This window comes from Actinia tenebrosa, unplaced genomic scaffold (assembly GCF_029948245.1).
Source record: "Actinia tenebrosa isolate PJP-AT-01 unplaced genomic scaffold, QUT_ActTen_1.0 PGA_scaffold5__44_contigs__length_20552954, whole genome shotgun sequence".
NCBI lineage: Eukaryota > Metazoa > Cnidaria > Anthozoa > Actiniaria > Actiniidae > Actinia > Actinia tenebrosa.
In genome coordinates this window covers 12,812,486-12,825,508 of record NW_028292582.1, presented here as the reverse complement: position 1 = coordinate 12,825,508, position 13,023 = coordinate 12,812,486, and the positions used below count along the sequence as shown (strand labels likewise).

The 13,023-nt window shown below is 40.5% G+C and overlaps 1 protein-coding gene across 1 annotated transcript in view; it reads left to right on the top strand.

The window, feature by feature from the left end:
- The window catches only part of LOC116302210 (coiled-coil and C2 domain-containing protein 2A), a 34,865-nt gene that overhangs the window by 19,433 nt on the left and 2,409 nt on the right, over window positions 1–13,023 (top strand). Inside the window, exons 30-50 of the mRNA XM_089038175.1 lie at window positions 123–202; window positions 1,136–1,194; window positions 1,711–1,842; window positions 2,401–2,469; window positions 2,698–2,793; window positions 3,020–3,111; window positions 3,684–3,771; window positions 3,932–4,017; window positions 4,592–4,700; window positions 5,208–5,317; window positions 6,267–6,363; window positions 6,977–7,075; window positions 7,153–7,320; window positions 8,305–8,394; window positions 8,852–8,953; window positions 9,631–9,720; window positions 9,939–10,056; window positions 10,648–10,781; window positions 11,435–11,557; window positions 12,170–12,228; window positions 12,714–12,779. Coding sequence (XP_088894301.1) covers window positions 123–202; window positions 1,136–1,194; window positions 1,711–1,842; window positions 2,401–2,469; window positions 2,698–2,793; window positions 3,020–3,111; window positions 3,684–3,771; window positions 3,932–4,017; window positions 4,592–4,700; window positions 5,208–5,317; window positions 6,267–6,363; window positions 6,977–7,075; window positions 7,153–7,320; window positions 8,305–8,394; window positions 8,852–8,953; window positions 9,631–9,720; window positions 9,939–10,056; window positions 10,648–10,781; window positions 11,435–11,557; window positions 12,170–12,228; window positions 12,714–12,779 — 2,067 coding nt within the window. The remainder of the gene's footprint in view (window positions 1–122; window positions 203–1,135; window positions 1,195–1,710; window positions 1,843–2,400; window positions 2,470–2,697; window positions 2,794–3,019; window positions 3,112–3,683; window positions 3,772–3,931; window positions 4,018–4,591; window positions 4,701–5,207; window positions 5,318–6,266; window positions 6,364–6,976; window positions 7,076–7,152; window positions 7,321–8,304; window positions 8,395–8,851; window positions 8,954–9,630; window positions 9,721–9,938; window positions 10,057–10,647; window positions 10,782–11,434; window positions 11,558–12,169; window positions 12,229–12,713; window positions 12,780–13,023) is intronic.

The window sequence follows — 13,023 nt, the reverse complement described above, 5'->3', positions numbered from 1 at the left end:
AATGCTTGTTTTCTCTGTTCTTCTGTCTTTTTCCTGACTGTTTGTGTGTCTGTCCTCCAGTTTTATATTCCTTGTACCATTTACTTGTTTTTTTTATGCTGCAATTTCTAATTTTCATCTAGTGCTCTTAGACGATACGATGCTATGGCAGCTCTTGGTGCAGCTGGAATGGTTGATATGCAGAATCTTGCTAAGTGGATTGGTAGGTATTGATGGTTTTCATGGCTGCCATGTTGGAGGAACTTAACAAAAGAATTGTCAATGAATTCTTTTGTTATATCCTTCCAACATGGCCACCGTGTCTTTTGTTATTTAATTCTCTTGGGAATGGTTGAAAACCATCAATATCTCAAAAACGAAAAAAAACAAACAAAAAAAAAAAAAAAGCAAAAAAAAACACAAAACAAAACAAACAACAAAACAAAACAAAACAAACAACAAAAAAACAAACAAAAAAAACAAACAAACAAAAACGATTTGATATACATTTGAAACTATGGTCTTGTTCTCAAAATTATTTTTTATACATTACAAAAAAAAAACCAACCTCTTATTGCTAGATAAACTCAATGATTTTCATTTAATATTTTACTGATCCTATGAATTTGCTATCAAGAATTTTCTCTTTTTACCAAGAATTAGTATTCAGTATTAATCCTTCCTTCCCCAGTAAAGATCTTCCTGGTTAAGTGATTTATCATTATCATCAGTATGGTACTTTGGAGCATCAGCCTCGCTCCTAAGGCCTTCTCTTCTCGCTTTTTCAAAATGGCTGCGCTAGAAAAGGAAGAGGTTTTTCTTTCAGTTAGCAATTGTTCACATGGACCAAAACTACCTTTGAGTGTCAAACGATAGAATGTATCTATCGTGCTATTGCCTCGTGCTATTGTTTTATAATTCAATAGGTCCTTTTGGTCCATGTGAACGAGTTCTACCTTTTTCTTTCAAGCGCCGCCATTTTCCAAAAAAAAAAAAAAAAAAAAAAGAGTGAAAAGAGAAGGCCCTGGGAATGAGGTTGTTAGAGCATTTCTTTTTTTAAAGTCACTCCCTTTTGGAATAACTGTGCAATGAAGCACACTGTTTGTTTATCTAATCTCGTTTTATGTCACATATATGTTATTTTTCATATTCACAGCTGAGTCTCATCTTGATCCTAATGATCCTGCTAATGCAGATATAATGAGTATTATGAAGGTAACTATCACTACCCCACCCTTGATTTACCTAATATCCCATCTGTCACTCCCGTTATTATCAATAATTAATGGTGGCGTGTACTGCTTATTGTTTTCCTCTTCCACAAAACGTGCAGACAAAATTTAGTAAAATAGTCCCCTTCACAGTTCCTGTCGCTGTGTGCATCCAAGGTAGGCCAAGGTCCCGGCGCCATCTTGAAAGGTAGCCGTGCCTGTGCATCGAAGCTGAGACGAACGGCGAGCTTGCAATGATAGAGACATGTGAATAGTTGTCCAAGGTGTTAAAAAAGGTCTCTATCATTGCAAGGTCATCGTTCGTCTCGCTGCGATGCACAGGGACGGCTACCATTCAATAAGATAACGCAGGGAACTGTGAAAGGGACTATTCCATATCGTTGTGACCTTTCGCTGATGGCATTCACATCGCTAATAGTGCAATTAGTGTAGAGTGCATACCATATATCCGTGGAAAAAAAAACTAGCTTTAATAGCTTTTATTTACGTACTGTGCTAGATGGGTATGGATGGAGCAGAGGCACCCAGGTTTTTCCGTCTGAATCAGCTAGAAGCAGAGTCAGAGTTCGTTACTAAAGAAGAAATGGAAAGATCTAAACGATTCCAGCTCATTCATCTGAGAGACCAAGGGGTGAGTTAGACAAATAGCCCCGTTTTGATTGCTTCTATTGTCGTTATTGCTGTTGTAATGCATTTACCGCTCCAGGGTGGACGGCGTAACGGCTAGCAGGTTTTGTAACCCAGCCGATAGATCAAATTACTATTCAGAAGTTGATTTTCGTGGAGGGAGGAAAAACCGGAGAACCCGGAGAAATACCTTTGAAGCACAGGAGAGAACCAACAAACAACTCTACTCACATACAACACCAAGACAGGCAGGACTCGAACTCGGTGCGCATTGGTGAGAGGCGGCGCATTAGCAGCGTACGCCATCCGAGTTGGTGTTGATGATATTGTTGATTGCGTTGCTGTAGCTGCTGGTGTTGTTACTGCTGTTGCTGTTGTTGCTGTTGTTGCTGCTGCTGTTGTTGCTGCTTCTGGTGTTACTGCTGTTGTTGTTGCTGCTGCTGTTACCTTTGTCGTCTTTGTCGCTATTGCTGTTATTGTTGTCGTTCTATTGTTGATTATATATAATGATGTTTCCACTTTATCGTTTCATTTCAGTTAATATGTACTTTTTCTCCTTCAGGTACCCGAGTTCAAAAACTTCAAAATGGTTCCCACAAGAGACAGAGATATTCCTGATTCTGTATTTGAGGTAGAAAAGTAATAATATAATAATATAATAATAAGTCCAACATAAAAAAACAAAACAAAACAAAAACGAAACAAAACAAAACAAAAAAAAAAAAAAACAAAAAAAAACAACAACAGCAACAAAAAAAAAAAGCCGCAATACTCTAAAACCCAAGATACACGAGATACTCAAGATACAAGATAACCAAGATTCCAACACCAGCATAATCTTTTTCCTTCATTCTTCTAGGGTTACAATAAGAGATTGCGTGGGGAGCAGGTTGAAGAAGAGAAAGAGGAGGAGCTGTGCGCACATAGGATTGCGGTCACTAAATTCTTGAATAAGGTATCTCAATCATCATTCTCTCTTGCTTTGAACTTACTTGTTCATCCCTCCCTCCATCCACCCACTCACCCACTCACCCATCCATCCACCCACCCATCTATCCATCCACCCACCCATCCATCCACCCACCCATCCATCCATCCATCCATCCCTCCATCCATCCACGTGCCCACCCACTCACCCACCCACCCATCGATCTATTGATCTATTGGCTGTCTTACCGCAGGTCCGAGAGGAAGTCACTCAACGTTCTCTTGTTGCTAAGCGACAAATGGAACTCAAAGACATGGTCATAGAAGATGAAGTCCCGGATATTGGGTCAGTTAGCCACTGGACATTGTTCTTGTCGCTCATATAAAATAGACTGCGTGCTTAGTCCCTCTATTTCCCTTGGTCACTGTCCGTCTGTCTGTCCGTGTCGATTGGTCGAGGAAGATTGGTTACGAGTCAAAAGTCCCTGGGGGAGGGAGGAACGAAAGAGACCAATCGACACGGACAGACAGACGGACAGTGACCAAGGGAAATAGAGGGACTTCGCTCGCAGTCTAATATAAAAAACGTAATCCCTAATCCATTACCTCGAACATGCGGGAAGTAAGAGCCTCGTATTTAAACTAGAGAATTAGGAGGGAGAAAAAAACAGAGAAACTGGAGAAAAGCCCTCGAAGCACAGGAGAGAACCAACAAACAACTCTACTCACATACAACACAGGAGAGAACCAACAAACAACTCTACTCACATACTACACAGGAGAGAACCAACAAACAACTCTACTCACATACGACACCGATCCCGGGTAGCCTAGGTATGAGGCGGCGTCTTAGCGGCGACACACACCACCCTTTCTTCCTATAAGGCTATTTACAAACGAATGTGTTTGTGGTTGCAGGACATTAGGGATACGAATAGGACAGCTGTTTGCTCCAAGACGACCTTTAAGACCCGTGAGGAAGGAACGAAAAGTCGTTGGGGCTCAGGTAGGATTAATATTATCATCAAATCCAACCAATCATAAAGCATCTTCGCATTGACATCTTTATCAGTATCAGTATCATCATCTTGATAATCACCTTTTTTCATCATTTCGTTCAGTAATCATTCTTACGCTTTGATTAATTAAATGGTCTCTTAATACAGAACTTGACAGTAACGGACGTCAAGGTGCTGGTCAATGTGGTCCGTGCTCTGGATATTCCAATACGCAACGAACACCAGAGGACAGCGTAAGTCGAATAAGAAATTTAACAAATAGACATCAGTTTTTTATGTGTCTGTCCTCTTATTGACGACAAATTGCATCATCACATTGTAAAAATAGTGTGGATCCACGAGGCGTCTATTTGTTTTTTACAATAACAAAAACGATAAAAACTTCTCATCTTTAGCGATCAAAACAACCATCGGAAAGAGCGCGCGCTCGTTGACGTCAGCTTTATCTGTCTGTCCTCTTATTGATGTTAAAAAATAACCAATCAGCGCGCGAGAAAATTGTAAGTTATTGTAAAAATTCAGATATATATTCAGGTCTAGGGATAAAACTCTGTTCACATAAAATGCTAGTCCAGCAATCAAACCTGAAACCTTAAAGGTGAGAGGCGAGTGTACTACCGCTGCGCCAACCTTGATTGCTTGATCTAACCAATTCGTGTAGCTTAAGGTTGAATGCTCTTAAGCACTGATGGAGAGAGGGGGTGAAGGGCGCTCATGATCAGTCTGTTACTTAAACACCAGCTACCAGCTGCAGGAACTATCGACTATAATCTTTCCCTTTACTTGCTGTTTTTTATTATTCTTTAGAAGATCTCCTGATAATCGCTTCGGAGCTACATCCTCACGGCAACCCGGTGGAGGTCCAGTAGCTGGCGGACAGTCCGGGCAAAGCCGTGTGCAAGACCACTCGGATCAGGTAATCATCCTTCCTCCTCGCCTCTCAACCTGCCAAAAGTAGTCTGGTATCAGTTTCACTGGCGGCCATGGTTGGTTACCACGAGACGTTTCCACCTAGAAAAAAGTCTGATTTCTTTTGTGTTTTCACGTTGGCTTCGCATCCAAGATAATTTTGAGAAGGGTCTATTACTCTGGGAAACGCGCGAAGAAGCCTGACTCAAAGTCATTTTAAAGTAAATCTATGCCTTCACGAGGCAACGAATGTTATAGGGTAGATTTTGCATGACTACAAATCGATACGAAAGTATCACGGTACGGAATTGACGACATCCTGTAAACCAATCACAGCGCGCGAGATCACCCAGCCAATCAAGATACTTGAACGCAACACGGTCACGACACGACGCGTCCGTACCTTGAGTTTCTCTTTTCACTGTCTTGCAAATGGTATTTGAGAGCCGGTCCCACACGGTGTTGGTATGATTCATATATCAAATTCTTACTTGTCGAGTTTAATCTCTTTTAGCTTCTCGTCCGTCCTTTTATCGAAGCTGTATTCCAAGGAAATTTTGCAAAGACAAGTGTCGCGGAAGGGCCTAACCCGAGCTGGAATGAACAACTTATTATTCCTTTTAGGTTAGTGTTTTACAACTTGTCATTGTTTAGCTATGAGTCAAAGCATGGTCAGAGAATTTGCGCAATTTTTTGGGACGCTTGGGCAATATTTATTTTTAATTTTTAATGTGAGTTAAGTGTAAGCTGTAAATCGCCCCATGCAGGGAATCCGAACCTATGGTGGATTCAGGATTCCAAGCGCTGGATTTTGGATTCCGAGACTCTGGATTCCGGATTCCAAAACTTTTGGTGCGGATTCTGGATTCGAAAAGGGTGAATTCCAGATTTCATCATAAACTGGATTCCGGATTTCATCATAAACTGGATTCCGGATTCCAAGACGTGGATTCCGGATTCCAGAGTGCTGGATTCCGGATTCCAAAGCCTAAACTTTCGTGGATTCCGGATTCCCTTACATGGGGAAATGTAAAGGTATCAGTAGAGCATATGAAGTGAGACCGTATGAGGAGGCCCGTCACTGGAAGCTATGGTTGTAGATATATACACCTATTTCAGAAATCGTTGTCGGACCAAAAGCCTCAAGCAACAAGCCAAGACCGCAGAGAACGCCGGTACTTTTAGCTGTAATTAGTTTATTCATGGTGCATTTTCATTTATTGACTTCACAAATTGCTCCAAGCAAGGCTGCTTGAGATGATAATTAGTGGAAAGCTGTAGCAACTTGCATGAACCATGAATAAATCATTTATAATTAAAAATCTCGACGTTCTCTGGAGCCTTGGCTTGTTACTTGAGGCTCTTGGTGCGACGACGATCTTCGAAATAGGTGTATATATTTAAGTCTAAGTGTGGAGCGAACCTTACGAAAATCTGATCTCAGAAAGAAAAGTACTTGGCAAGGTCGGGAAATAGGTAGAAAAAAAATGAAAAAATGATAGACAAGTAACAACAACGACACAGCGATTGCCTATACTTTAGAGGGTGTTCTCATATAGTTCTATCATTTCAGGGCGCCCAAGAATGATTACTCACCAGAGAATCTACAGACGGTTAATGATGTCATGTATCTGAACTTGTTTGATGAACTTGTCTATGATATCTTACAGGTAAAATTACTCTTGAGTAGACTTGTAACACTAGGAGTTTGAATATTTTCCAAAAAATCAAAAAAATAAATTGAAAAATTAAAAAATTAAACAAAATTCCAGAATATTTACTGAAAGAAAAAACAAAGAAAGCCCTAGGTCCTTCTGCATGTACCACCAGTTTCGTTTTATTGTATAGGGGACGAACCATTAGATTTTTGAGGGGGGGGGGGGGTGGGCAATTTATTTTGTGCACGAATTGTTTTACGCGCCTCAGTCATGACTGTACAGGAATGTTTTTTTGGACATAATTTGGAATTATTTTGAACGATTTTTTTTTCACTTTAAAGTTGTGCTCGAAATTATTTTGGGTTTTTGCCCAACCCCACCCCCCCATCCCCCCTGTTTCGTTGTTTCTGTTGAATGATAAACCGTGTCGGGTACCCGAAGAAGGAGTCCTAACCCTGAGCAACAAATAATTCGAAACTGGGGGTATTAGTGGGACTTGGTTTATTTACACTAAAGCAATGACCTCTGATTCACAAAGGAAGGCCATACCCTCCGTCCCCCTCCCCCACGTACACACCCTTGCATCCACATTGTGTGTTTATTTGATTGGCTACTCTGTACACAGGATGACCGTCAGCGTGGTACTAGTGTACATCAACGTCTAGAGAGACACTGGTTGGGAAGTATAGAGATACCATTCTCTACTATCTACTTCAATGGCAAGGTAAGACACTGATAGACCAATAGATACTAGACACTACAATACTACATAAAAAAAGCCTCTCTCTCTTTCATTTCAAGGTTGAAGGAACGTTTCGAGTAAACACCCCACCAGTCCTTCTCGGTTACCATCATCAGAAACGATCTCTGGGGTCTGGTACTAATGTCCAAGTCAAGCATGACACCCTACTGACCATTTTTGTAACGATTGAGCCGGCGTTACAACCATCACATCCAATGGCTGAACGGGTAGGCACCATTGCTTGGTATCAATCAATCTCATTAAAGACTAGGGCCTAAATTTGAGGTGAGAATTCACCTTTTTCGAATTAGTCAAATACCGCTGTGTTCCTACAGACTCATCTCAACAGGGTTAGCCTCGTCTCAGTGTACAAGTATTCACAAATACCAGCGGTAAAGTAAAGAATGCAAAACTTCGACAATAAAAACACTTTGAAATTCCTTGGAACTTCATTGGAACACGTATTTATCCAAAATAATTTCATACTATATGTAGAACGGAAAATTCGAAACTAGAGAATTGGAGTTGTTTTAGGCCCTCGTCTATCAACTACTTTCCAACTGCGTTATCATCGTCATCTTCATCATTGTCGTCGTCGTCTTTGTTGTCGTCGTCATCATCATCATCATCATCATGACTATAGATTACTTAAAAGGGAACATTGGTTCCCCCTTCCTAAAGCTGAATCACTCTAGTGGATTAAAGTGCTTATAAGCCTTTGCACAATATTTTCAGAATTGATTCTTTAGATAGTGGATAGTTGATTGTGAAAATATTTCGTCATTTGAATGTCGGGTCTTTGAGATACGAAGGTTTATATTCCCAATATGTTAATGACTATGACGTAACATAAGGGATCATTTAATATACAACACTGCACTCGTTCTGGAATACAGTATTTTAAAAGCATCACCCTTTTACTCGTGGCTCACGTAAAGGTTCTTACAAATTTGTTTTCGAAAAACGTCCAGCATTCGATCTTAAAAGTTGCCACAAAATAACTCAAATCCCTTATGTTACGTCATAGTCATTAACGTATTGGAAATATAAACCTTCGTATCTCAAAGACCCGACATTCAAATGACGAATTATTTTCACAATCAACTATTCACTATTTAAAAAATCAATTCTGAAAATATTATGTAAAGGCTTATAAGCACTTTAAATTACTTGAAAACTTTCTCACCTTTCACTATTTATTTTGTTCACAGTTCGAGAGCAACGAATCTGAAAAGCTCCTACACAATGCACAGCTCTGGCTGTCAGGATTGAGAAAGAAATTCCCTAAAAGAGAATACAAAGTAAGTAGTAATACATACACGCTATAGAACGTCAGATTCAGTTCCTACAGATTTAACTGACAACAAAAATGGCAGCCGTATAGAGGCTTTGCACCATCACGTGATGGCAGCCATGACAGGAGGCGGGAACAATTGATTCTGGTCTAATCTGATTTACATTAGAAAGGATTCAGTTTCCCAGGGGGAAAAGACTCTGTTGTTGTGCCCCCTGTCATGGCTGCCATCACGTGATGGTGCAAAGCCTCTATTGGCGAACCTAACAAAATAAGCTATACACAGAGGTATGGACCCCTTGCAGCACGTCGGAATGCAGCTCGATTTGTCGTTGTTCTAATTGCTTTGTCATATACTGCTCTTTTCCCCATCCTCTCTTTTTTACCTTTTCTTTCTCCTTTTTCTCGTTCTAAATTATTACTTACTTTTTATTCGTTTACAAAAACGTTCCCCTTTTCTCCAGGCACTGGCCACAGATCTTGTTGGCAAGAAAGTCTTCATTACGCGCTACATCAGAGCGCAAAAACCTCCAATGGAACTTCTCAATCAAACACAAAAGGAAATGGTGAGATTTGAAAATATTCCCGCATACATCATGATCTTTGCATATTGAAAGAAGATTCTACAGAGGATTCGCACCATCAGGTGAGGGCAGCCATGACAGGAGGCAGAAACAATTGAATCTGGTCTAATCTGATGAGAAAGTATTTAGTTTCCCAGAGGAAAAAGACTATTTTCGTTTCTCCTGTTATGGCTGCCATCAAGTGATGGTGCAAAGCCTCTATTAGTAGCTTCTAAGCTTCGCTTAAATAACGCGTCGATGCAATTACCGTTATTTTCATTAGCACGCGCGATTTTCAGTCGCGACGAAGTAGGTTTTGGTGGACGTCAATCAAAGAGTTTCCCAGTTTTCCCATCGTTTTCTGAAGAAGTAGAAAACGCGCGCGCGTGCTGTGTGCAGTTATAAAGCACGCGGGGTTTGGGAGAGCACGAGAGAAGTGTTAGGAGAAGCACGACGCGCAGCAGAGTGCTTCTCGGTGACAAGTTTATAAAATACAAATTGCAATATCCGTTATTGTGCTAACATTTGATATCTTTAACGTGGTATATTGACAAAAACAGCGCAAAGGATCCTTGTAGTTGTAGTATGCAAAACAATCTTATTGAATTCCGCACGCACCTATATATTAAGAATATACAATATTAATGTTTCTTAATTGGTGATCCATATTTATTTATCAGGAGTTGCTAGCCCGATATGTGTCTCTAGTTCCTTATGTATCGGATTCTGCTGCATTTCCTGATCTGTGTGACATCTGGGCCACTTCTGATGTAAGTTAGTCCTTTTAATTTTATGCTGTTAACAACAAGTTGTTTTGAAATTATATACCAAATCTAATTCAGGGTAGTTTTGGCTATTGCCAATGATGCGTTTTGTTGTTGCTGTTGCTGCTGCTGTTGTTGCTGCTGTTGTTGCTGCTGTTGTTGCAGTTTTTATCGGGATACAGATTCATCGGTCGTGCATTTCTCTGTTTTTTTTCATTATTCAGCAATTCCTCCAGATGTTGGCAGGCGATGAAGAAGAACACGCTATCCTACTATGTAATTACCTGACTCACAGGGGGAGGGGAAAGGCTTACGTTGTACTAGGAACGGGTATACCAGAAGGTACGTATGTGTTAACTCGCGGTCTTCCTCTGGATATTGATAGGAAAATCCTGCCGCGGGGTTCCTGTGGACCCTTGATTCTCAGTCTCCCAACTCTCATCTCATACGTTGATTTTTACGGAGGGAGGAAAACTGTAGCCCTCCCTCCCCCCCCCCCCCCCCCCCCCAAAAAAAGAGGTAATCAAATTGATTTCGCAGACCCAGGTTTAACAACCCTCTTCAAAAATCCCAGTTGTACTTCCTAGCAAACAACCCCTTGTATATGACTGTGAAAACCCCACGGCACGGACAGACGTGGTGTACCGCGACCGTGGCGTTGCTGCGTCTTGGCTTTTTTCAGGAATCTTACTCCCTGTGATTGGCTAAACGGTTAGCACCAATCGTTGGGTTTCAATTGACGTCATTTCCTGTCTCATGTGAAATGTTCATGAGCTGAATCGCAAGTTTTCAGTACAATTCTTTCTGGCAGACAGCACATGGTGGTAGGTGTTTGACCACCATGTGGAGCAGATAATGAGATTTAAAGATTTTCCAGCTTATAGAAACCCAGCAATTGCTTGTACCAAGGTAACTTGTTATATCGTGTTGTAGGGTCCACTGCATATGTTCTGACGGTAGTGGATGGTAAGCACCAACTATGGAACGCGCACACGGGACGCTCGTACGATGTACATGACCCTCACTGTCCTCTGAAGAGTCTTGGATGTGTCTTCAATGAGGAAAACGTACGTAAGGCTTCACTGGAACAAGAGAAATGGAAAACCAATTGACCGTTCTCTCAAGGTTGCGTGCGCATCCAAATTTAAGAAGCTTGACGGGCCACGATACCAGAACACGAGCTTATAATAAGAAATATCACACATTTCTATAATATGTTTTTTCGATAAGAATTCATTCGATTATTCTCCTCTTTAAATATAAAACTAGCTTCTGAATTTTACTGGATTTGCATTTTTCAATTGGGTCTGACACAAGTTGGATGCGCACGCAAACGGTCTATTCTCTTCCTCAAATATTCACGAAAGTTTAACTTGTTTGGAAGTGAAGTTGAACGATGAAAATGGAATCAAAGTATTAACCCAAAGCAAAAAATTTATTCGAAAATGAGGTTTAGGCCTTCATTTGCTTATTTCCCATACATTTTCTATAAAAAAGCCTGATAAAGCAACATTCTAACACAAATGCAACAAAACATATTTGTACAATTGAAGATACCGCTTCAAACAGGCATTTTATCATAGTACATCAGTTTCTAACTGTTTAAAAAAGGTTTTTGAGTGTTAACCCAAATTAACGAAAATTGGGATCAAAACTCATACGAAAGTCTTTTTGCCATTATTGCTCATCATTGAAAAAAATTTCCTCTTAATACTTGTAGATCTGGGCAAACGTGCAAGAAAACGACGAACCATTCAGACTCATCTATGACTTTACTAAACCAAACTTGTGGCAGCCATTCTTTTCCAAGAAATACCCACGACCTGCGTTATCTAGTGTCCAGGTAGGATGGTGGTAGCATCTGTTGCCTTCTCCCTATTTTAATTTTCGAGTTTTGCTATTAGTGACGCACTAGAGTGCAAACCATATATCCGTGAAATAGCACTAAACACATCTATTTCTTTCGTTTTTATTTGCTTCATTGGTGTTATTTTGTTCTAATCATTTAGTACTATTTCACGGATATATGGTTAGCATTTTACCAGTGTTCTCACATGTATTCTCACATGTCCACCGGTTTTTCCTCTCTCCTCTCAAATCAACTCTAACTAATTCAAACTGGTTAGAGCTGTGATCCGGGGTCATACGTGGACTGTATAGTGGCTGTCAGAGGCGCCTTCACATGCTATCAGTTCGACCCCGTTGAGCTGCGTCACTGCTGTACTTGCGGTAATGATAAGCGATGAAGTTTTTTTTGTATTGACCGTATGTGAAATAAATAGACCCCTTGCATGTGACGTCATAGCAAGCCCATCTGGGGGAAAAATAAAAGAATTCCAATCTCTTGAGAATTGGAACCCATTGTTTTGTACCCCAGATTGAGCTGCATTCCGAAGTGCTGCAAGGGGTCTATATCTGTTTTAATGCCTATATTTGTTTCCTTGTATTCTTCCAGAAAGAGACACTCGAGTACCGTACAGTAGATCGTGAATATGTGATACGAACACAAGACAGGTAGAGCACAGCGATCATGATACCATCATCATCTTTTGTATTTGTCCTGATGTCGCTTGCACCAACACGAATAACAAACGTCTGCGCGTGCTCAAAGTCCGTATGCAAATTAGTCAACGCCTCTTCATGCTATTGTAAAAGTATGTAAATTTGACTTTCAAAAATTTGTGAAATGGGCTTCACAAAATGTCAAAACTTTGTTGCCATGTTTGAAACTCAAGGCTGATTCTTTCATATTTTGTTTGTTAATACAGTATTTTGGTCTTACAAAATCGTACTCGCGAATTTTTTGTATTATTGGAGAAAACAAACATTTATTTTCTCACTGCTCTAATTCTTCTAAACTCTTAGAAAACATGCTGAAAGGCACGCATGCGCATACGTTTTTCACTACTGTCGCTTGCACCACATTCATCACTTGTACTTATCTCTTGTTTCATTTCTAATTTTTTTCTCTTTCATGATGGAATTCCATTTTTTTCCAGGGTTGAGAAGTTGTTAATGGATAAGATAATGAGCTGGAGACCTCGTTTCGTTACTCGTTGGAACAGGTTAGTGATGAATTACTACTGGGAGATGTTTAGACACAGGCTTCCTCAGCACGCTACGAGCGCCCCGGCATACCTTCACGTATACGCATGCTATTAGCAATTACGAGGTTGAGTGTTTAGTGGGGGGACGAAATAGACGCCATCTTCAAAAAATATGTCCCCTTAACCAGCGCCAAAATGTAGACTAATGAAGAAATAGAAAACGCGTGCGCGTGCTGTATGCAGTCACAAAGCACGCGGGGTT